The sequence below is a fragment of the Oncorhynchus tshawytscha genome, unplaced genomic scaffold (assembly GCF_018296145.1).
Source record: "Oncorhynchus tshawytscha isolate Ot180627B unplaced genomic scaffold, Otsh_v2.0 Un_contig_4972_pilon_pilon, whole genome shotgun sequence".
NCBI lineage: Eukaryota > Metazoa > Chordata > Actinopteri > Salmoniformes > Salmonidae > Oncorhynchus > Oncorhynchus tshawytscha.
Genome location: NW_024609780.1, coordinates 112,501 through 137,853, shown reverse-complemented (window position 1 = coordinate 137,853; position 25,353 = coordinate 112,501). Strand labels below are relative to the sequence as shown.

Genomic DNA, 25,353 nt, shown 5'->3' with positions numbered 1-25,353 from the left:
AAACCATTCACTATGTACAGTATATAACACCATTCACTATGTACAGTATATAAAACCATTCACTATGTACAGTATATAACACCATTCACTTCACTATGTACAGTATATAAAACCATTCACTATGTACAGTATATAACACCATACACTATGTACAGTATATAACACCATTCACTATGTACAGTATATAACACCATTCACTATGTACAGTATATAACACCATTCACTATGTACAGTATATAACACCATTCACTATGTACAGTATATAACACCATTCACTATGTACAGTATATAACACCATTCACTATGTACAGTATATAACACCATTCACTTCACTATGTACAGTATATAAACCATTCACATTCACTATGTACAGTATATAACACCATTCACTATGTACAGTATATAACACCATTCACTATGTACAGTATATAAACCATTCACTATGTACAGTATATAACTTCATGTACAGTATATAACACCATTCACTATGTACAGTATATAACACCATTCACTATGTACAGTATATAACACCATTCACTATGTACAGTATATAACACCATTCACTATGTACAGTATATAACACCATTCACTATGTACAGTATATAACACCATTCACTATGTACAGTATATAACACCATTCACTATGTACAGTATATAACACCATTCACTATGTACAGTATATAACACCATTCACTATGTACAGTATATAACACCATTCACTATGTACAGTATATAACACCATTCACTATGTACAGTATATAACACCATTCACTATGTACAGTATATAACACCATTCACTATGTACAGTATATAACACCATTCACTATGTACAGTATATAAAAACCATTCACTATGTACAGTATATAACACCATTCACTATGTACAGTATATAACACCATTCACTATGTACAGTATATAACACCATTCACTATGTACAGTATATAACACCACTATGTACAGTATATAAAACTTCACTATGTACAGTATATAAAACCATTCACTATGTACAGTATATAACACCATTCATATGTACAGTATATAACACCATTCACTATGTACAGTATATAACACCATTCACTATGTACAGTATATAACACCATTCACTATGTACAGTATATAACACCATTCACTATGTACAGTATATACAACCATTCACTATGTACAGTATATAACACCATTCACTATGTACAGTATATAACACCATTCACTATGTACAGTATATAACACCATTCACTATGTACAGTATATAACACCATTCACTATGTACAGTATATAACACCATTCACTATGTACAGTATATACAACCATTCACTATGTACAGTATATAACACCATTCACTATGTACAGTATATAACACCATTCACTATGTACAGTATATAACACCATTCACTATGTACAGTATATAAAACCATTCACTATGTACAGTATATAACACCATTCACTATGTACAGTATATAACACCATTCACTATGTACAGTATATAACACCATTCACTATGTACAGTATATAACACCCTTCACTATGTTCACTATGTACAGTATATAAAACCATTCACTATGTACAGTATATAAAACCATTCACTATGTACAGTATATAACACCATTCACTATGTACAGTATATAACACCATTCACTATGTACAGTATATAACACCATTCACTATGTACAGTATATAACACCATTCACTATGTACAGTATATAAAACCACCATTCACTATGTACAGTATATAACACCATTCACTATGTACAGTATATAAAACCATTCACTATGTACAGTATATAACACCATTCACTATGTACAGTATATAACACCATTCACTATGTACAGTATATAACACCATTCACTATGTACAGTATATAACACCATTCACTATGTACAGTATATACAACCATTCACTATGTACAGTATATAACACCATACACTATGTACAGTATATAACACCATACACTATGTACAGTATATAACACCATACACTATGTACAGTATATAACACCATTCACTATGTACAGTATATAACACCATACACTATGTACAGTTGAAGTCGGAGGTTTACATACACTCAGGTTGGAGCCATTAAGACTCGTCTTTCAACCACTCCACACATTTCTTGTTAACAGACAATAGTTTTGACAAGTCGGTTAGGACATCTACTTTGTGCATGACACAAGTCATTTTTCCAACAATTGTTTACAGACATATTATTTCACTTATAATTCACTGTATCACAATTCCAGTGGGTCAGAAGTTTACATACACTAAGTTGACTGTGCCTTTAAACAGCTTGGAAAATTCCAGAAAATGATGTCATGGCATTAGAAGCTTCTGATAGGCTAATTGACATTATTTGAGTCAATCGGAGGTGTACCTGTGGATGTATTTCAAGGCCTACCTTCACACTCAGTGCCTCTTTGCTTGACATCATGGGAAAATCAAAAGAAATCAGCCAAGACCTTAGAAAAAAATTGTAGACCTCCACAAGCCTGGTTCATCCTTAGGAGCAATTTCCAAATGCCTGAAGGTACCATGTTCATCTGTACAAACAATAGTATGCAAGTATAAGCACCATGGGACCACGCAGCCGTCATACCGCTCAGGAAGGAGACGCGTTCTGTCTCCTAGAGATGAACGTATGTTGGTGCGAGAAGTGCAAATCAATCCCAGAACAACAGCAAAGGACCTTGTGAAGATGCTGGAGGAGTGGGCCTCCCGGCTGGCGCAGTGGTCTAGGGCACTGCATCGCAGCGCTAGCTGTGCCACCAGAGACTCTGCGTTCGCGCCCAGGCTCTGATGCACAATTGGCCTAGCATCGTCCAGTTTAGGGAGGGTTTGGCCGGTAGGGATATCCTTGCCTCATCGCGCACCAGCGACTCATGTGGCAGTCCGGGCGCAGCACGCGCTAACCAAGGTTGCCAGGTGCACGGTGTTTCCTCCGACACATTGGTGCGGCTGGCTTCTGGGTTGGAGGTGCGCTGTGTTAAAAAGCAGTGCGGCTTGGTTGTGTTTCGGAGGAACTTCGTCTCTCCCAAGCCCGTATGGGAGTTGTAGCGATGAGATAAGACAGTAATTACTAACAATTGGATACCACGAAATTGGGGAGAAAAGGGGGTCAAATTAAATTTAAAAAATTAAAAAGATTCTGGAGGAAACAGGTACAAAAGTATCTATATCCACAGTAAAACGAGTCCTATATCGACATAACCTGAAAGGCCGCTCAGCAAGGAAGAAGCTACTGCTCCAAAACCGTCATAAAAAAGCCAGAAAAAAAATCTTACTTTTTGGAGAAATGTCCTCTGGTCTGATGAAACAAAAATAGAACTGTTTGGCCATAATGACCATTGTTATGTTTGGAGGAAAAAGGGGGGGGGGCTTGCAAGCCGAAGAACACCATCCCAACCGTGAAGCACGAAGGTGGCAGCATCATATTGTGGGGGTAATTTGCTGCAGGAGGGACTGGTGCACTTCACAAAATAGATGTCATCATGAGGGAGGAAAATGATGTGGAAATATTAAAGTAACATCTCAAGACATCAGTCAGGAAGTTAAAGCTTGGTCGCAAATGGGTCTTCCAAATGGACAATGACCCCAAGCATACTTACAAAGTTGTGGTAAAATGGCTTAAGGACAACAAAGTCAAGATATTGGAGTGGCCATCACAAAGCCCTGACCTCAATCCTATAGAAAATGTGTGGGCAGAACTGAAAAAGTGTGTGCGAACAGGGAAGCCCACAAACCTGACTCAGTTACACCAGCTTCGTCAGGAGGAATGGGCCAAAATTCACCCAACTTATTGTGGGAAGCTTGTAGAAGGCTACCCGAAACGTTTGACCCAAGTTAAACAATTTAAAGGCAACGCTACCAAATACAAATTGAGTGTATGTAAACTTCTGAACCACTGGGAATGTGATGAAAGAAATAAAAGCTGAAATAAATCACTCTACTATTATTCTGACATTTCACATTCTTAAAATAAAGTGGTGATCCTAACTGACCTAAAACAGGGAATTTTTGCCTGGATTAAATGTCAGGAATTGTGAAAAACTGAGTTTAAATGTATTTGGCTAAGGTGTATGTAAACTTCCGACTTCAACTGTATATAACACCTCACAATAACTCACTATGTATATCAGACCTCACAATAATTAACTATGTATATCACACCTCACAATAATTAACTATGTATATCACACCTCACAATAATTAACTATGTATATCACACCTCACAATAACTAACTATGTATATCACACCTCACAATAATTAACTATGTATATCACACCTCACAATAATTAACTATGTATATCACACCTCACAATAATTAACTATTGTCACGACTTCCACCGAAGTCGGTTCCTCTCCTTGTTCGGGCGGCGCTCGGCGGTCGACGTTGCCGGTCTTCTAGCCATCGCCGATCCACTTTTAATTTTCCATTTGTTCTGTCTTTGTTTCCCACACACCTGGTTGTCATTTTCCATTGGTTTTGTCTTTGTTTTCCACACACCTGGTTGTCATTTTCCAATTACTGGTCATGTATTTAACCCTCTGTTTCCCCATGTCTTTGTGTGTGATTGTTTGTTGTTCAGGTCGGTTTCCGGCTGGTTCTTTCCGGGTGCTGTTTTCACCCGTGCTTTGTGGCAACCATTATTGTTCGCACATTGGAATTGTTACTTGGTGCTATTTTCTTAAGTAAAGTGCGTTGTTCACTCATCTCTGTTCTCCTGCGCCTGACTTCATGCACCAGCTACACCCACCGCCTAACAGAATCACACACCCAGAAACATCATGGAGTCAGCAGGAGCCGGTACCCCTGTTATTGGGGTCGAGGAGCGCATCCAGGAGCAAGCGACGATGCTCCATCATCTCGGCGCCACCATGGACCGCGTCCTACAGACTATGGATCGCTGGGAGAGAAAGGGAGGTCCTCCAGCGCCTCCGCCAGCTCAACCAAGGTCTCCACTACTCGCCCATCTTTCACCCGGTCCCAGTGGGATTTGTCTTGCCCTCCCTAGGGAGTATTATGGGACGGTTGCACAATGTCAGGGTTTCCTATTACAGCTGGAGCTCTACCTAGCAACCGTCCACCCGGCGCCTTCGGACCGAGAGATGGTGTCTGCCCTCGTCTCATGCCTCTCAGGGAGAGCCCTGGAGTGGGCCAACGCCGTGTGGGGAGAAGGAGATGCGCCGCTGGACCACTTCGAAGATTTGAACGTCTCGTACATCTGAGGCAGGGGACGAGGAGCGCCCAGGAGTTCGCTCTGGACTTCCGGACCCTGGCCGCTGGCGTGGGATGGAATGACGGGACCCTGATCGACCACTGTCGTTGCAGTTTGCACGAAGATGTCCGTCAGGAATTGGCCTGCAGGGACACCACCCTCACTTTCGACCAGCTGGTGGACCTGTCCATTCGGTTGGATAACCTGCTGGCTACCCGCAGACGTCCAGATCGGGGTCCGTCGGTTCCATCCCCCAGCACCACCGCTCCGGCGCCCATGGAACAGGGAGGTGCTGTGCTTCGGGAGACCGGAGGAAGTTCCGTTTCATGTTCATCCTAGTTTTTCCCGCATTCCCAGCATAAGGCGCTCATCGATTCAGTCGCAGGAATTTCATTGACAGATCATTTGCCCATAAATTAGGGATCCCCATTGTTCCTGTGGATATGCCCTTCCCAGTTCACGCCCTAGACAGTCGACCATTAGGGTCCGAGTTGATTAGGGAGGTCACCGCGCCCCTGGGCATGGTGACGCAGGAGGGTCATAAGGAGAGAATCAGTCTCTTCCTTATTGATTCTCCTGCGTTTCCCGTGGTGCTAGGCCTACCCTGGTTAGTCTGTCATGATCCCACTGTTTCGTGGCAACGGAGGGCTCTCATGGGGTGGTCATGAGAGTGCTTGGGGAGGTGTTTAGGGGTTTCCGTTGGTGCTACTACGGTGGAAAGTCCAGACCAGGTCTTCACAGTGCGCATTCCCCCTGAATATGCCGATTTGGCTCTCGCTTTCTGTAAGAAGAAGGTGACTCAATTACCACCCCATCGACGGGGGGATTGTGCGATAAATCTCTTTGTAGATGCCGCACTTCCCAGGAGTCACGTGTATCCCCTGTCACAAGCGGAGACGGCGGCTATGGAGACATATGTCTCCGAATCCCTGCGTCAGGGGTACATTCGGTCTTCCACTTCACCCGCCTCCTCAAGTTTATTTTTTGTGAAGAAGATGGAGCAAGGTCTGCGCCCGTGTATTGACTATCGAGGTCTAAATCAAATCATGGTGAGGTACAGTTACCCACTACCTCTCATCGCCACGGCGATTGAGTCAATGCACGGGGTGCGCTTCTTCACGAAACTAGATCTCAGGAGCGAGTACAACCTGGTGCATATCCGGGAGGGAGACGAGTGGAAGACGGCTTTCAGAGCATTATGAGTACCTCGTCATGCCGTACGGGTTGATGAATGCTCTGTCAGTTTTCCAAGCCTTTGTAGACAAGATTTTCAGGGACCTGCACGGGCAGGGTGTAGTGGTGTTTATTGATGGCATTCTGATATACTCCACTACACGCGCCGAGCATGTGTAGCGGAGCAGGGTGCTTGGACTATTGTTGGAGCATGACCTGTACGTCAAGGCTGAGAAATGACTGTTCTTCCAGCAGGCCGTCTCCTTGCTAGGGTACCGCATTTTCACCTCAGGGGTGGAGATGGAGAGGGACCGCATTTCAGCCGTGCGCAATTGGCCGACTCCCACCACGGTAAAGGAGGTGCAGCAGTTTTTAGGGTTTGCCAATTACTACCGGAGGTTTATCCGGGGTTTTGGCCAGGTGGTGGCTCCCATTACCTCACTGCTGAAGGGGGTCCTGTACATTTGCAGTGGTCGGCTGAGGCGGACAGGGCTTTTGGTCACCTAAGGGCTCTGTTTACCTCGGCTAGGAGCCGTGCTATCTCAGCGCTTGGGCACGCCACCAGAGCTCCGCCCCTGTGCTTTCTTCTCGAAGAAACTCAGCCCGGCGGAGCGGAACTATAATGTGGGGGACCGGGAGTTGTTGGCTGTGGTGAAAGCCTTGAAGGCGTGGAGACATTGGCTTGACTAAACACCCTTTTCTCATCTGGATTGACCACCGCAACCTGGAGTACATCCGGGCAGCTAGGAGACTGAATCCTCGTCAGTCAAGGTGGGCCATGTTCTTTACCCGTTTTGTGTTTACCCTGTCCTACAGATCAGGTTCCCAAAATACGAAGGCAGACGCACTGTCCCGGCTGTATGACACAGAGGAGCGGCTCATGGATCATACTCCCATACTCCCGGCCTCCTGCCTGGTAGCGCCGGTTGTGTGGGAGCTGGACGCGGATATTGAGCAGGTGTTACGTACAGAGCCCGCTCCCCTCCAGTGTCCAGCTGGGCGTCTGTATGTTCTGTCTGCTGTCCGCGACCGGCTGATCTATTGGGCCCACATGTTACCCTTCTCTGGTCATCCTGGTATCGGTCGGCCGGTGCACTGTCTTAGTGGGAAGTACTGGTGGCCCACTTTGGCTAAGGACGTGAGGGTTTATGTTTCCTCCTGCTCGGTGTGCGCCCAGTGCAAGGCTCCTAGGCACCTGCCCAGAGGTAAGTTACACCCCTTACCCATTCCACAAAGGCCATGGTCGCACCTGTCTGTGGATTTCCTGACCGATCTTCCTCCCTCACAGGGTAACACCACGATCCTGTTCGTTGTGGATTGTTTTTCTAAGTCTTGTCATCTCCTCCCTTTGCCCGGTCTCCCTACGGCCCTACAGACTGCGGAGGCCTTGTTTACACACGTCTTCCGGCACTACGGGGTGCCTGAGGATATAGTGTCTGATCGGGGTCCCCAGTTCAAGTCGAGGGTCTGGAGGGCGTTCATGGAATGTCTGGGGGTCTCGGTCAGCCTTACCTTGGGTTTTCACCCTGAGAGTAATGGGCAGATGTGGGTAGGTTTCTGAGGTCTTATTGCCAGGACCGGCTGGGGGACTGGGTGGCGTTCGTGCCCTGGGCAGAGCTGGCCCAGAACTCGCGCCAACACTCCTCCACTAACCTCTCCCCTTCCAGTGCGTACTGGGGTACCAGCTGGTTCTGGCGCCTTGGCATCAGAGGCAGATCGAGGCTCCTGCGGTGGACAACTGGTTTAGGCGCGCGGAGGAGACACCTTCACCGGGCCGTGTTGCGTCAGAAATCCAGCGCAGACCGTCACTGCAGGGAGGCCTCGGTGTTCGCACCGGGGGACTGGGTCTGGCTCTCGACCCGGAAACCTGCCCCTCCGCCTGCCCTGCCGGAAGCTGTTTTCACCCGTGCTTTGTGGCAACCGTTCACACATTGGTATTGTTACTTGGTGCTATTTTCTTAAGTAAAGTGCATTGTTCACTCATCTCTGCTCTCCTGCGCCTGACTTCATGCACCAGCTACACCCACCACCTGACAACTACAGTATGTATATCACACCTCACAATAATTAACTATGTATTTAATACCTCACAATAATTAACTATGTATATCACACCTCACAATAATTAACTATGTATTTAATACCTCACAATAATTCACTATGTATTTAATACCTTACAATAACTCACTATGTATTTAATACCTTACAATAATTAACTATGTATTTAATACCTTACAATAATTCACTATGAATATAACACCTCACAATAACTCACTACATCTTTAATACCTCACAATAATTAACTATGTATTTAATACCTTACAATAACTCACTATGTATTTAATACCTTACAATAATTCACTATGTATTTAATACCTTACATTAACTCACTATGTATTTAATACCTCACAATAATTAACTATGTATTTAACACCTCACAATAATTCACTATGTATTTAATACCTTACAATAATTAACTATGTATTTAACACCTCACAATCATGTGTTGTCCTGAATCAAATCAAATGTTATTGGTCACATACACATTGTTAGCAGATGTTAATGCGAGTGTAGCAAAATGCTTGTGTTTCTATTTCCGACCGTGCAGTAATATCTAACAAGTAAGGACATGGCTGAGGTAAGGGGACATAAGGGAACGGGTAAGAGGTGTAACTTACCTCTGGGCAGGTGCCTAGGAGCCTTGCACTGGGCGCACACCGAGCAAGAGGAAACATAAACCCTCACGTCCTTAGCCAAAGTGGGCCACCAGTACTTCCCACTAAGACAGCGCACCGGCCGACCGGTTGTCCTTGATGATCTTTTTGGCCTTCCTGTGACTACAGGTGCTGTAGGTGTCATGGAGGGCAGGTAGTTTGCCCTCAGTGATGCGTTGTGCAGACCGCACCACCCTCTGGAGAGCCTTGCGGTTGAGGGGGGTGCAGTTGCCGTACCAGGCTGTGATACAACTCGACAGGATACTCTCGATTGTGCATCTGTAAATGTTTGTCAGGGTTTTAGGTGACAAGCCAAATTTCTTCAGCCTCCTGAAGTTGAAGAGGTGCAGTTGTGCCTTCTTCACCACACTGTCTGTGTGGGTGGACCATTTCAGTTTGTCTGTGATGTGTACGCGGTATGCAAACTGAAGTGGGTCTAGGGTTTCCGGTAAGGTGGAGGTGATATGATCCTTGACTAGTCTCACAAAGCACTTCATGATGACAGAAGTGAGTGCTACGGGGCGGTAGTCATTTAGGTCAGTTATCATTGCCTTCTTGGGTACAAGAACAATGGTGGCCATCATGAAGCATGTGGGGACAGAGATTGAATATGTCCGTAAACACACCAGCCAGCTGGTCTGCGCATGCTCTGAGGACATGGCTAGGGATGCCGTCTGGGCCAGCAGTCTTGCGATGGTTTAAATGTTTTACTCATGTCGGGCACGGAGAAGGAGAGGGGGGGCATAGTCCTTGTTAGCGGGCCGCGACGGTGGCACTGTATTATCCTCAAAGCGGGCAAAGAAGATGTTTAGTTTGTCTGGAAGCAAGATGTCGGCGTCCCGTGACGTGGCTGGTTTTCTTTTTGTAGTCCGTGATTTCCTGTAGAACTTGCCACATGCATCTAGTGTCTGAGCCTTTGAATTGCGACTCCACTTTGTCCCTGTACCGACATTTCGCTTGTTTGATTGCCTTGCGGAGGGAATAACTCCACCGTTTATATTCAGCCATATTCCCAGACCTCTTTCCATGGTTAAATGTGGTGCTCCGTGCTTTCAGTTTTGCCGCGAATGCCGCCACCCATTCACATTTCTGTTTAGGGTAGGTTTTAATGGTCACAGTGGGTACAACATCTCCAATGCACTTCTTTATAAACTTGTCTGTTGTTGTCTGAGGCTGACCGGAACATATCCCAGTCCTCATGATCAAAACAATCTTGAAGCGTGGATTCCGATTGGTCAGACCAGCGCTGAATGGTTCTAGTTACTGGTACATCCTGTTTGAGTTTCTGACTATAAGATGGTAGGAGCAAGATAGAGTCGTGGTTGGATTTGCTGAAGGGAAAGCGGGGGAGGGCTTTGTATGCATTGCGGAAGTTAGAGTAGCAGTGATCCAGTGTATTACACCCGCGCGTAGTGCAATCAATATGCTGATAGAATTTAGGTAGCCTTGTTCTCAAATTAGCTTTATTAAAACCCCAGCTACAATAAATGCAGCCTCAGGATACATGGTTTCCAATTTACATAGAGTCCAGTGAAGTTCTTTGAGGGGCGTCTTGGTGTCTGCTTGAGAGGGAATGTACACAGCTGTGACGATAACTGACGAGAAGTCTCTTGGGAGATAATATGGCCGGCATTTGATAGTAAGGAATTCTAGGTCGTGTGAGCAGAAGGACTTGAGATCCTGTATGTTGTTATGATTACACCATGAGTCGTTAATCATGAAGCATACACCTCTGCCCTTCCTCTTCCCAGAGAGGTGTTTATCTCTGTCGGCGCGATGCATGGAGAAGCCCGGTGGCTGAACTCATTCCGACAACATATCCCGAGAGAGAATTTTTTTCGTGAAACAGAGAATGTTACAATCTCTGATGTCAATCTCTTGTTGTCAAGAGACTGGATATTGGCGAGTAGTATACTCGGGAACGGTGGGTGATGAGCACGTCTACGGAGCCTGACCAGGAGGCCGCTACGTCTGCCCTTTCTGCGGCGCCGTTGTTGTGAACCCTTTGTTCAGTTGCCAATAGAACAGTGACTCAGGCAGTGCCTACACTACTTTACTTTCTATAGACCAGGGTAGTGCGTCTCAAATGGCACCCTATTTCCCGATGGGTCCTGGTCAAAAGTAGTGCACTGCATATGGAACAGGGTATAATTTGGGACAACCTCCAGAACAGCTTGTCCTCTGGGCAGACAGGGGTTCACCATTCACTGTTCCCATGGCAGCACAATGTATCAGCAGCACAGGAAATGGTTCTATTTTTATTTCTATGGTGTGGACGCTGCATGTCCTCTTACATCATGGTGGCTGCTGAATGACTGTTAAAAATCTAATCAAATTTATTTGTCACATACACATGGTTAGCAGATGTTAATGCGAGTGTAGCGAAATGCTTGTGCCTCTAGTTCCGACAATGCAGTAATAACCAACAAGTAATCTAACTAACAATTCCAAAACTACTGTCTTATGCACAGTGTAAGGGGATAAGAATATATACATAGAGATATATGAATGAGTGATGGTACAGAGCAGCATAGGCAAGATACAGTAGATGGTATCGAGTACAGTATATACATATGAGATGAGTATGTAAACAAAGTGGCATAGTTAAAGTGGCTAGTGATACATGTAATTACATAAGGATGCAGTAGATGATATAGAGTACAGTATATACGTATACATATGAGATGAATAATGTAGGGTATGTAAACATTATATTAGGTAGCATTGTTTAAAGTGGCTAGTGATATATTTTACATCATTTCCCATCAATTCCCATTATTAAAGTGGCTGGAGTTGAGTCAGTGTGTTGGCAGCGGCCACTCAGTGTTAGTGGTTGCTGTTTAACAGTCTGATGGCCTTGAGATAGAAGCTGTTTTTCAGTCTCTCGGTCCCAGCTTTGATGCACCTGTACTGACCTCGCCTTCTGGATGATAGCGGGGTGAACAGGCAGTGGCTCGGGTGGTTGTTGTCCTTGATGATCTTTATGGCCTTCCTGTAACATCGGGTGGTGTAGGTGTCCTGGAGGGCAGGTAGTTTGCCCCCGGTGATGCGTTGTGCAGACCTCACTACCCTCTGGAGAGCCTTACGGTTGTGGGCGGAGCAGTTGCCGTACCAGGCGGTGATACAGCCCGCCAGGATGCTCTCGATTGTGCATCTGTAGAAGTTTGTGAGTGCTTTTGGTGACAAGCCGAATTTCTTCAGCCTCCTGAGGTTGAAGAGGCGCTGCTGCGCCTTCTTCACGATGCTGTCTGTGTGAGTGGACCAATTCAGTTTGTCTGTGATGTGTATGCCGAGGAACTTAAAACTTACTACCCTCTCCACTACTGTTCCATCGATGTGGATAGGGGGGTGTTCCCTCTGCTGTTTCCTGAAGTCCACAATCATCTCCTTAGTTTTGTTGACGTTGAGTGTGAGGTTATTTTCCTGACACCACACTCCGAGGGCCCTCACCTCCTCCCTGTAGGCCGTCTCGTCGTTGTTGGTAATCAAGCCTACCACTGTTGTGTCGTCCGCAAACTTGATGATTGAGTTGGAGGCGTGCGTGGCCACGCAGTCATGGGTGAACAGGGAGTACAGGAGAGGGCTCAGAACGCACCCTTGTGGGGCCCCAGTGTTGAGGATCAGCGGGGTGGAGATGTTGTTGCCTACCCGGGGCGGCCCCAGGTGGTGAGTTGTACAATGTCTTTGTGTTTATCCCCCCCTCTCTCTCCCTCCTCCCTCTGTCTCTCTCTCTCTCTCTCTCTCTCTCTCTCTCTCTCTCTCTCTCTCAATTCAATTCAATTCAATTCAAGGGCTTTATTGGCATGGGAAACATGTGTTAACATTGCCAAAGCAAGTGAGGTAGACAACATACAAAGTGAATATATAAAGTGAAAAACAACAAAAATTAACAGTAAACATTACACATACAGAAGTTTCAAAACAGTAAAGACATTACAAATGTCATATTATATATATATACAGTGTTCTAACAATGTACAAATGGCTAAAGGACACAAGATAAAATAAATAAGCATAAATATGGGTTGTATTTACAATGGTGTTTGTTCTTCACTGGTTGCCCTTTTCTCATGGCAACAGGTCACAAATCTTGCTGCTGTGATGGCACACTGTGGAATTTCACCCAGTAGATATGGGAGTTTTTCAAAATTGGATTTGTTTTCGAATTCTTTGTGGATCTGTGTAATCTGAGGGAAATATGTCTCTCTAATATGGTCATACATTGGGCAGGAGGTTAGGAAGTGCAGCTCAGTTTCCACCTCATTTTGTGGGCAGTGAGCACATAGCCTGTCTTCTCTTGAGAGCCATGTCTGCCTACGGCGGCCTTTCTCAATAGCAAGGCTATGCTCACTGAGTCTGTACATAGTCAAGGCTTTCCTTAATTTTGGGTCAGTCACAGTGGTCAGGTATTCTGCCGCTGTGTACTCTCTGTGTAGGGCCAAATAGCATTCTAGTTTGCTCTGTTTTTTTGTTAATTCTTTCCAATGTGTTAAGTAGTTATCTTTTTGTTTTCTCATGATTTGGTTGGGTCTAATTGTGCTGCTGTCCTGGGGCTCTGTAGTGTGTGTTTGTGTTTGTGAACAGAGCCCCAGGACCAGCTTGCTTAGGGACTCTTCTCCAGGTTCATCTCTCTGTAGGTGATGGCTTTGTTATGGAAGGTTTGTGAATCGCTTCCTTTTAGGTGGTTGTAGAATTTAACAGCTCTTTTCTGGATTTTGATAATTAGTGGGTATCGGCCTAATTCTGCTCTGCATGCATTATTTGGTGTTCTACGTTGTACACGGAGGATATTTTTGCAGAATTCTGCGTGCAGAGTCTCAATTTGGTGTTTGTCCCATTTTGTGAAGTCTTGGTTGGTGAGCGGACCCCAGACCTCACAACCATAAAGGGCAATGGGCTCTATGACTGATTCAAGTATTTTTAGCCAGATCCTAATTGGTATGTTGAAATGTATGTTTCTTTTGATGGCATAGAATGCCCTTCTTGCCTTGTCTCTCAGATCGTTCACAGCTTTGTGGAAGTTACCTGTGGTGCTGATGTTTAGGCCAAGGTATGTATAGTTTTTTGTGTGCTCTAGGGCAACAGTGTCTAGATGGAATTTGTATTTGTGGTCCTGGTGACTGGACCTTTTTTGGAACACCATTATTTTGGTCTTACTGAGATTTACTGTCAGGGCCCAGGTCTGACAGAATCTGTGCATAAGATCTAGGTGCTGCTGTAGGCCCTCCTTGGTTGGTGACAGAAGCACCAGATCATCAGCAAACAGCAGACATTTGACTTCGGATTCTAGCAGGGGAGGCCGGGTGCTGCAGACTTTTCTAGTGCCCTCGCCAATTCGTTGATATATATGTTGAAGAGGGTGGGGCTTAAGCTGCATCCCTGTCTAACCCCACGACCCTGTGTGAAGAAATGTGTGTGTTTTTTGCCAATTTTAACCGCACACTTGTTGTTTGTGTACATGGATTTTATAATGTCGTATGTTTTTCCCCCAACACCACTTTCCATCAGTTTGTATAGCAGACCCTCATGCCAGATTGAGTCGAAGGCTTTTTTGAAATCAACAAAGCATGAGAAGACTTTGCCTTTGTTTTGGTTTGTTTGATTGTCAATTAGGGTGTGCAGGGTGAATACATGGTCTGTTGTACGGTAATTTGGTAAAAAGCCAATTTGACATTTGCTCAGTACATTGTTTTCATTGAGGAAATGTACGAGTCTGCTGTTAATAATAATGCAGAGGATTTTCCCAAGGTTACTGTTGACACATATTCCACGGTAGTTATTGGGGTCAAATTTGTCTCCACTTTTGTGGATTGGGGTGATCAGTCCTTGGTTCCAAATATTGGGGAAGATGCCAGAGCTAAGTATGATGTTAAAGAGTTTTAGTATAGCCAATTGGAATTTGTTGTCTGTATATTTGATCATTTCATTGAGGATACCATCAACACCACAGGCCTTTTTTGGGTTGGAGGGTTTTTATTTTGTCCTGTAACTCTTTCAATGTAATTGGAGAATCCAGTGGGTTCTGGTAGTCTTTAATAGTTGATTCTAAGATCTGTGTTTGATCATGTATATGTTTTTGCTCTTTATTCTTTGTTATAGAGCCAAAGAGATTGGAGAAGTGGTTTACCCATACATCTCCATTTTGGATAGATAATTCTTCGTGTTGTTGTTTGTTTAGTGTTTTCCAATTTTCCCAGAAGTGGTTAGAGTCTATGGATTCTTCAATTGCATTGAGCTGATTTCTGACATGCTGTTCCTTCTTTTTCCGTAGTGTATTTCTGTATTGTTTTAGTGATTCACCATAGTGAAGGCGTAGACTCGGGTTTTCCGGGTCTCTATGTTTTTGGTTGGACAGGTTTCTCAATTTCTTTCTTAGATTTTTGCATTCTTCATCAAACCATTTTTCGTTATTGTTCATTTTCTTTGGTTTTCTATTTGAGATTTTTAGATTTGATAGGGAAGCTGAGAGGTCAAATATACTGTTTAGATTTTCTACTGCCAAGTTTACACCTTCACTATTACAGTGGAACGTTTTACCCAGGAAATTGTCTAAGAGGGATTGAATTTTTGTTGCCTAATTGTTTTTTGGTAGGTTTCCAAACTGCATTCCTTCCATCTATAGCATTTCTTAATGTTACTCAGTTCCTTTGGCTTTGATGCCTCATGATTGAGTATTGCTCTGTTTAAGTAGACTGTGATTTTGCTGTGGTCTGATAGGGGTGTCAGTGGGCTGACTGTGAACGCTCTGAGAGACTCTGGGTTGAGGTCAGTGATAAAGTAGTCTACAGTACTACTGCCAAGAGATGAGCTATAGGTGTACCTACCATAGGAGTCCCCTCGAAGCCTACCGTTGACTATGTACATACCCAGCGTGCGACAGAGCTGCAGGAGTTGTGACCCGTTTTTGTTGGTTATGTTGTCATAGTTGTGCCTAGGGGGGCATATGGGGGAGGGAATGCTGTCACCTCCAGGCAGGTGTTTGTCCCCCTGTGTGCTGAGGGTGTCAGGTTCTCTCTCTCTCTCTCTCTCTCAATTCAATTCAATTCAATTCAAGGGGGCTTTATTGGCATGGGAAACATGTGTTAACATTGCCAAAGCAAGTGAAGTAGATAATATATAAAGTCAAATAAACAATAAAAATTAACAGTAAACATTACACATACACACTCTCGCTCTCTCTCTCTCTCTCTCTCTCTGTCTCTCTCTGTCTCCCTCTCTGCCTCTCTCTGCCTCTCTCTGTCTCTCTCTCTGCCCCTCTCTGTCTCTCTCTCTGCCTCTGTCTCTCTATCTCTCTCTCTGCCTCTGTCTCTCTCTCTCTCTCTGTCTCTCTCTCTCTCTCTCTCTCTGTCTCTCTCTCTCTCTGTCTCTCTCTCTGTCTCGCTCTCTGCCTCTCTCTCTCTCTCTGTCTCTCTCTCTCTCTCTCTCTCTCTCTCTCTCTCTCTCTCTCTCTCTCTCTCTCTGTCTCCATCCAGGGGATAGTGAAGTGTAAATCTCCATGTTACCAGCTGAAGGAGCTCCAACTTAAAGTAAAAAACCCTTTCAGCAAGGATGCCACGTTCAGGTGTGTGTGTGTGTGTGTGTGTGTGTGTGTGTGTGTGTGTGTGTGTGAGTGTGTGTGTGTGTGTGTGTGTGTGTGTGTGTGTGTGTGTGTGTGTGTGTGTGTGTGTGTGTGTGTGTGTGTGTGTGTGTGTGTGTGTGTGTGTGTGTAAATTACCCCTGTCCTGTGTGTGTTTGTCAGGGTGGTGTTGGTGGAGTCTAAAGCCAACATACTACAGGTGGAGAAGAGTCAGGGAGCCTCATTCAACAGTTCTCCTTTAGGACCAACCCCAGCTCAGACAACAACACCAGGTAACACACACACACACACACACACACATCCACACACACACACGCAACCTCAAACACATCCCTTCACTCTGTCCCTTTCACTAGATTAGTGTTAATATGCACACACACACACACACACACACACACACACACACACACACACACACACACACACACACACACACACACACACACACATCTGTCTCTCTCTCTCTCTTTCTCTCTCTCTCTCTCTCTCTCTCTGTCGCTTTTAATAATAAATGAACAGTAAACATTACACTCACAGAAGTTCAAAAATAATAGATATTTCAAATGTCATTGTTTATTTTCAGTGTTATAATGCAAATGGCTAAAGTACAAAAGGGAAAATACATAAACATAAATATGGGTTGTATTTAGAATGGTAAATATTGCTGCTGTGATGGCACACTGTGGTATTTCACCCAATATATATGTTTATCAAAATTTGAATTGTTTTGGAATTCTTTGTGGATCTGTGTGATCTGAGGGAAATATGTGTCTCTACTGTGGTCATACATTTGGCAGGAGGTTAGGAAGTGCACCACAGTTTCCACCTCATTTTGTGTGCAGTGTGCACATAGCCTGTCTTCTCTTGAGAGCCAGGTCTGCCTACGGCGGCCTTTCTCAATAGCAAGGCTCTGTTCACTGAGTCTCTCTCTCTCTCTCTCTCTCTCTCTCTCATTAAGCTGCTCACTGAGTCTGTACACTCTGTTTTTATGTTAATTCTTTCCAATGTGTCAAGTAATTATCTTTTTGTTTTCTCATGATTTGGTTGGGTCTAATTGTGTTGCTGTCCTGGGGCTCTGTGGGGTGTGTTTGTGTTTGTGAACAGAGCCCCAGGACCAGCTTGCTTAGGGGACTCTTCTCCAGGTCCATCTCTCTATAGGTGAAGGCTTTGTTGTGGAAGGTTTGGGCATCGCTTCCTTTAAGGTGGTTGTAGAATTTAACGGCTCTTTTCTGAATTTTGATAATTAGATACACCATTTTGTGAATTATTGGTTGGTGAGCGGACCCCAGACCTCACAACCATAAAGGGTAATGGGTGTTATAACTGATTCCAGGATTTTTTGCCATAATATCCTAATTGGTATTTCGAATTTTATTTTTTATTTGTTTTTAAAATTTTACCCCCTTTTTTCTCCCCAGTTTCATGGTATCCAATTGTTTAGTAGCTACTATCTTGTCTCATCGCTACGACTCTCGGGAGAGACGAAGGTTGAAAGTCATGCGTCCTCCGAAACACAACCCAACCAAGCCGCACTGCTTCTTAACACAGCGCGCATCCAACCCAGAAGCCAGCCGCACCAATGTGTCGGAGGAAACACCGTGCACCTGGCAACCTTGGATAGCGTGCACTGCGCCCGGCCCGCCACAGGAGTCGCTGGTGCGCGATGAGACAAGTTTATCCCTACCGGCCAAACCCTCCCTAACCCGGACGACGCTAGGCCAACTGTGCGTCGCCCCACAGACCTCCCGGTCGCGGCCGGTTGCGACAGACCCTGGGCGTCTCTGGTGGCACTGCTAGCGCTACGATGCAGTGCCCTAGACTGCGCCACCCGGGAGGCCCTTGGTATGTTTAATTTTATGTTCCTATTGATGGCATAGAAGGCTCTTCTAGCCTCGTCTCTCAGATCGTTCACAGCTTTGTGGAAGTTACCTGTGGCTAACTGGTTAACTGGTCTAGGAACAGTGGGTTAACTGGTCTAGGAACAGTGGGTTAACTGGTCTAGGAACAGTGGGTTAACTGGTCTAGGAACAGTGGGTTAACTGGTCTAGGAACAGTGGGTTAACTGGTCTAGGAACAGTGGGTTAACTGGCCTAGGAACAGTGGGGTTAACTGGTCTAGGAACAGTGGGTTAACTGGTCTAGGAACAGTGGTTAACTGGTCTAGGAACAGTGGGTTAACTGGCCTAGGAACAGTGGGGTTAACTGGTCTAGGAACAGTGGGTTAACTGGCCTAGGAACAGTGGGGTTAACTGGTCTAGGAACAGTGGGTTAACTGGTCTAGGAACAGTGGGTTAACTGGTCTAGGAACAGTGGGTTAACTGGTCTAGGAACAGTGGGTTAACTGGTCTAGGAACAGTGGGTTAACTGGTCTAGGAACAGTGGGTTAACTGGCCTAGGAACAGTGGGGTTAACTGGTCTAGGAACAGTGGGTTAACTGGTCTAGGAACAGTGGGTTAACTGGTCTAGGAACAGTGGGTTAACTGGTCTAGGAACAGTGGGTTAACTGCCTAGGAACAGTGGGGTTAACTGGTCTAGGAACAGTGGGTTAACTGGTCTAGGAACAGTGGGGTAACTGGTCTAGGAACAGTGGGTTAACTGGTCTAGGAACAGTGGGTTAACTGGTCTAGGAACAGTGGGTTAACTGGTCTAGGAACAGTGGGTTAACTGGTCTAGGAACAGTGGGTTAACTGGTCTAGGAACAGTGGGTTAACTGGTCTAGGAACAGTGGGTTAACTGTTACCTGTGGCGCTGATCTGTCTCTCTGTTTAACCTTTATTTAACTAGTCAGTTAAGAACAAAGTCTTATTTACAATGACGGCCTACACCGGACAAACCTCCCAATCATGGCCGGTTGTGATACAGCCTGGAATCGAACCAGGGTCTGTAGTGACGCCTCTAGCACTGAGATGCAGTGCCTTAGACTGCTGTGCCACATACATAGAAACAATCAGAGACACTGACTGCCGTACATAGATATGTACTTTTACAGACTACACTTGTTCTGTTCCGTAGGGGAGTGTGTGTGTGTGTGTGTGTGTGTGTGTGTGTGTGTGTGTGTGTGTGTGCGTGTGCGTGTGTGTATATGTCGTGTGTGTGTGTTTACACTTCACAGGCAGAGGTAGCGCAAATCTCTGGAGTCTGTTCTCTGTTAGATCATTAAAGAGAGGACTAACACACACACACACACACACACACACACACACACACACACACACACACACACACACACACACGCATATACACACATCTTGTGTTTCTCTTTACTTCCTACATCAAGGGCATCTTCAAAGACTTACTGCAGATGTAGATATGAGTTTCCATGAGAAGGAATGTCATTCTGTTTAAAACAGTTAGCTTTGTGTTTGGACATATCCGTACTGCAAAATAAATTGTTTTTGTAAATCACATTGTTTGTTGCTGTAAAATCCTTTTGCTCTCTTCTGCAGTAAAGTCCAATGGATTCTAGATAGTTCCATATGACTTCATACCCTGTAACTCTTATGTCTGTGGAGTAACAACGTGATACACAGCAGGACTACACAGACTAGAGGGAAAAGTGTGACCAATCCCTCTCTACCCTCTCTTCCCTCTCTACCCTCTCTACTCCCTCTCTTCCCTCTCTTCTCCCTCTCTTCCCTCTCTACCCTCTCTTCTCCCTCTCTTCTCTCTCTTCCCTCTCTTCCCTCTCTTCCCTCTCTACCCTCTCTACCCTCTCTTCCCTCTCTACCCTCTCTACCCTCTCTTCCCTCTCTACCCTCTCTACCCTCTCTCCCCTCTCTACCCTCTCTACCCTCTCCCTCTCTACCCTCTCTACCCTCTCTACTCCCTCTCTACCCTCTCTCCCCTCTCTACCCTCTCTACCCTCTCTACCCTCTCTTCCCTCTCTACCCTCTCTACCCTCTCTTCCCTCTCTACCCTCTCTACCCTCTCTCCCCTCTCTACCCTCTCTACCCTCTCCCTCTCTACCCTCTCTACCCTCTCTACTCCCTCTCTACCCTCTCTCCCCTCTCTACCCTCTCTACCCTCTCTCCCCTCTCTACCCTCTCTACCCTCTCTACCCTCTCTACCCTCTCTCTCTCTTCCCTCTCTACCCTCTCTACCCTCTCTCCCCTCTCTACCCTCTCTACCCTCTCTACTCTCTCTTCCCTCTCTACCCTCTCTACCCTCTCTCCCCTCTCTACCCTCTCTACCCTCTCTACCCTCTCCCTCTCTACCCTCTCTACCCTCTCTACCCTCTCTTCCCTCTCTACCCTCTCTTCCCTCTCTACCCTCTCTACCCTCTCTTCCCTCTCTACCTTCTCTACCCTCTCTACTCCCTCTCTTCCCTCTCTTCCCTCTCTTCTCCCTCTCTACCCTCTCTACCCTCTCTACCCTCTCTCCCCTCTCTACCCTCTCTACCCTCTCTACTCTCTCTTCCCTCTCTACCCTCTCTCCCCTCTCTACCCTCTCTACCCTCTCCCTCTCTACCCTCTCTACCCACTCTACCCTCTCTACCCTCTCTACCCTCTCTACCCTCTCTTCCCTCTCTACCCTCTCTTCCCTCTCTACCCTCTCTACCCTCTCTTCCCTCTCTACCCTCTCTACCCTCTCTACTCTTTCTTCCCTCTCTTCCCTCTCAACCCTCTCTTCCCTCTCTACCCTCTCTACCCTCTCTACCCTCTCTACCCTCTCTACCCTCTCTACCCTCTCTACCCTCTCTTCTCCCTCTCTTCTCTCTCTTCCCTCTCTTCCCTCTCTTCCCCCTCTCTACCCTCTCTCTCTCTTCTCTCTCTCTCTCTCTCTTCTCCCTCTCTTCCCTCTCTACCCTCTCTACCCTCTCTTCTCCCTCTCTTCTCTCTCTTCCCTCTCTTCCCTCTCTTTCCCTCTCTACCCTCTCTCTCTCTCTCTCTTCTCCCTCTCTTCTCCCTCTCTCTTCCCTCCCACCCTCTCTCTCTCTCTTCTCTCTCTCCCTCTCTTCTCCCTCTCTTCCCCCTCTACCCTCTCTACCCTCTCTTCTCCCTCTCTTCTCTCTCTTCCCTCTCTTCCCTCTCTTCCCCCTTCCCTCTCTACCCTCTCTCTCTCTTCTCTCTTCTCCCTCTCTTCTCCCTCTCTCTTCCCTCCCCTCTCTCTCTCTCTCTCTCTCTCTCTCTCTCTCCCTCTCTTCTCCCTCTCTTCCCTCCCCCTCTCTCTCTCTCTCTCCCTCTCTTCTCCCTCTCTACCCTCTCTACCCTCTCTTCTCTCTCTTCCCTCTCTTCCCCCTCTCTACCCTCTCTCTCTTCTCTCTTCTCCCTCTCTCTTCCCTCCCCCTCTCTCTCTCTCGCTCTCTCTCTCTCGCCCTCTCACCCTCTCGCTTTCTCTCTCTCGCGCTCTCTCTCTCTCTCTCTCTCTCTCTCTCTCTCTCTCGCTCTCTCAATTCAAGGGCTTTATTGGCATGGGAAACATATGTTAACATTGCCAAAGCAAGTGAAGTAGATAATAAAGGAAAGTGAAATAAACAATCAAACGAACAGTAAACATTACACTCACAGAAGTTCCAAAATAATAAAGACATTTCAAATGTCATATTATGTCTATATAGAGTGTTGTAACTATGTGAAATAGTCTCTCTCTGTCTCTGTATCAGTCTTTCTACAGATAGGTTGAATGGTGGAACTGAATGTGGTGAGTGGGAGGACAGTGACCTTCACTGTGATCCTGCAGATGAGTGTGGTGTGAATGAGTTCTTCAGTCCTGTCAGGAGTGTGAGTCTGGCGGCTGGACAGACAGAAACCATAGAGCTCCACTACCTGCCCTTCCACCTGGGGAAAAGACACTGCTCCGTCCTGCTAGTCAGCCAGCAGGTATACAGGGCTGTGTGTGTGTGTGTGTGTGTGTGTGTGTGTGTGTGTGTGTGTGTGTGTGTGTGTGTGTGTGTGTGTGGATGTGTGTGTGTGTGTGTGTGTGTGTGTGTGTGTGTGTGTGTGTGGATGTGTGTGTGTGTGGATGTGTGTGTGTGTGGATGTGTGTGTGTGTGTGTGTGTGATGTGTGTGTGTGTGGATGTGTGTGTGTGTGGATGTGTGTGTGTGTGGATGTGTGTGTGTGTGGATGTGTGTGTGTGTGTGTCATGATCTAGGTGTTCCTTCCAGGTGCTGTGTGTATTTAAATCTAGCTTGGATAATGTGTGTTGTTGATTATAGGTGTGTGTGTGTGTTTTGTCGGTGTAGGTTGGTGAGCAGGTGTATCTTGTGGAGGGGACAGCAGATCTTCCTCTGTCCTCCCCTCTGACCACAAAGCCCAGTCCTAATGTAGTCCATGTTAGCAGCGCCACCTCTGGTGAGTACTGGTACTGAACACATCTGCAGAGTCATGATGACTGTACTGAGGCGGCAGGTTGCCTAGCTTTAATGAGCGTTGGGCCAGTAACCGAAAGGTCGCAGGTTCGAACCCCCGAGCTGACTACGTGAAAAATCTGTCGATGTGGTGCTGATCCCAGGCCTGTGTGTGTTTCCGTATGCCCTGTGTGTCTGCTAGATGGTGCTGATCCCAGGCCTGCGTGTGTTTCCGTATGCCCTGTGTGTCTGCTAGATGGTGCGGATCCCAGGCCTGCGTGTGTTTCCGTATGCCCTGTGTGTCTGCTACATGGTGCTGATCCCAGGCCTGCGTGTGTTTCCGTATGCCCTGTGTGTCTGCTAGATGGTGCTGATCCCAGGCCTGCGGTGAACCTGCGTTGCGGCGTGGGCAGCACCCTGGATGAGGTGGTGTGTGTCCCCCTGGTTAACGGGCTGTGGGAGCGGGCGCTGGCCACCGTGGGGCAGCAGAGGATGAGCCCTGTGGAGAAGAAGAGGCGCAGCCTCACACACACTCTGGACAGCAGCACCGTCCGGGCCGGGGTGGCGGCCGCTGCACTCACCACCTCACAGGTAGACAGTAGACACACACACTCTGGACAGCAGCACCGTCCGGGCCGGGGTGGCGGCCGCTGCACTCACCACCTCACAGGTAGACAGTAGACACACACACTCTGGACAGCAGCACCGTCTGGGCCGGGGTGGCGGCCGCTGCACTCACCACCTCACAGGTAGACAGTAGACACACACACTCTGGACAGCAGCACCGTCCGGGCCGGGGTGGCGGCCGCTGCACTCACCACCTCACAGGTAGACAGTAGACACACACACAGAGACACACACGCACAGGTGGACAGTAGACACACACACAGAGACAGACACACACACTGGTAGACAGTAGACACACACACAGAGACACACACACACACACACAGGTAGACAGTAGACACACACACACAGAGACAGACACACACACACTGGACAGCTCTTTCTCTCTCTCTGTCTCTCACTCTCTCTCTCTCTCGCTCTCTCTTTGTCCTCCTGGTCTCCTGTCTGTCCCTGCTGGTCCCTGGTCCAGTCTGACCGTCTCTCTCCTCTCCTCCAGTCCCTCCTGGTCCCTCCTGGTCCCTGGTCCAGTCCAGTCTGACCGTCTCTCTCCTCTCCTCCAGTCCCTCCTGGTCCCTGGTCCAGTCTGACCATCTCTCTCCTTTCCTCCAGTCCCTCCTGGTCCCTGGTCCAGTCCAGTCTGACCATCTCTCTCCTCTCCTCCAGTCCCTCCTGGTCCCTGGTCCAGTCTGACCGTCTCTCTCCTCTCCTCCAGTCCCTCCTGGTCGAGTCCAGTCTGACCGTCTCTCTCCTCTCCTCCAGTCCCTGCTGGTCCCTGGTCCAGTCTGACCGTCTCTCTCCTCTCCTCCAGTCCCTGCTGGTCCCTGGTCTAGTCTGACCGTCTCTCTCCTCTCCTCCAGTCCCTGCTGGTCCCTGGTCCAGTCCAGTCCCAGGGGTAGAGTACAGTCTGACCGTCTCTCTCCTCTCCTCCAGTCCCTGCTGGTCCCTGGTCCAGTCCAGTCCCAGGTGGTAGAGTACAGTCTCACCGTCTCTCTCCTGTCCTCCAGTCCCTGCTGGTCCCTGGTCCAGTCCAGTCCCAGGTGGTAGAGTACAGTCTGACCGTCTCTCTCCTCTCCTCCAGTCCCTGCTGGTCCCTGGTCCAGTCCAGTCCCAGATGGTAGAGTACAGTCTGACCGTCTCTCTCCTCTCCTCCAGTCCCTGCTGGTCCCTGGTCCAGTCCAGTCCCAGATGGTAGAGTACAGTCTGACCGTCTCTCTCCTCTCCTCCAGTCCCTGCTGGTCCCTGGTCCTGTCCAGTCCCAGGTTGTAGAGTACAGTCTGACCGTCTCTCTCCTCTCCTCCAGTCCCTGCTGGTCCCTGGTCCAGTCCAGTCCCAGATGGTAGAGTACAGTCTGACCGTCTCTCTCCTCTCCTCCAGTCCCTGCTGGTCCCTGGTCCAGTCCAGTCCCAGGTGGTAGAGTACAGTCTGACCGTCTCTCTCCTCTCCTCTAGTCCCTGCTGGTCCCTGGTCCAGTCCAGTCCCAGGTGGTAGAGTACAGTCTGACCGTCTCTTTCCTCTCCTCCAGTCCCTGCTGGTCCCTGGTCCAGTCCAGTCCCAGGTGGTAGAGTACAGTCTGACCGTCTCTCTCCTCTCCTCTAGTCCCTGCTGGTCCCTGGTCCAGTCCAGTCCCAGGTGGTAGAGTACAGTGTGGATGTTTCTCTACCGGAACACTTCCTCCTGCCTCATACCATCACTCTGCCTGTGGCCAGGGACGCACGGGTCACACAGGACAACCTCACAGGTACACACACACACACACACACACACACAC

The 25,353-nt window shown here is 47.1% G+C and overlaps 1 protein-coding gene and 1 long non-coding RNA gene across 2 annotated transcripts in view; both read left to right on the top strand.

The window, feature by feature from the left end:
* Positions 1 to 23,791, top strand: part of LOC121845852 (cilia- and flagella-associated protein 47-like) — a 37,036-nt gene extending 13,245 nt beyond the window's left edge. Inside the window, exons 8-12 of the mRNA XM_042317986.1 lie at positions 16,568 to 16,656; positions 16,834 to 16,943; positions 22,284 to 22,489; positions 22,854 to 22,962; positions 23,323 to 23,791. Of these exons, the coding sequence (XP_042173920.1) occupies positions 16,568 to 16,656; positions 16,834 to 16,943; positions 22,284 to 22,489; positions 22,854 to 22,962; positions 23,323 to 23,639 (831 nt within the window). The 3' untranslated portion in view covers positions 23,640 to 23,791. The remainder of the gene's footprint in view (positions 1 to 16,567; positions 16,657 to 16,833; positions 16,944 to 22,283; positions 22,490 to 22,853; positions 22,963 to 23,322) is intronic.
* A 1,350-nt stretch (positions 23,792 to 25,141) lies between these two features.
* LOC121845850 overlaps positions 25,142 to 25,353 on the top strand; it is a 1,741-nt gene continuing 1,529 nt past the window's right edge. The window contains exon 1 of the long non-coding RNA XR_006082816.1: positions 25,142 to 25,323. This is a non-coding gene — a long non-coding RNA (uncharacterized LOC121845850). The remainder of the gene's footprint in view (positions 25,324 to 25,353) is intronic.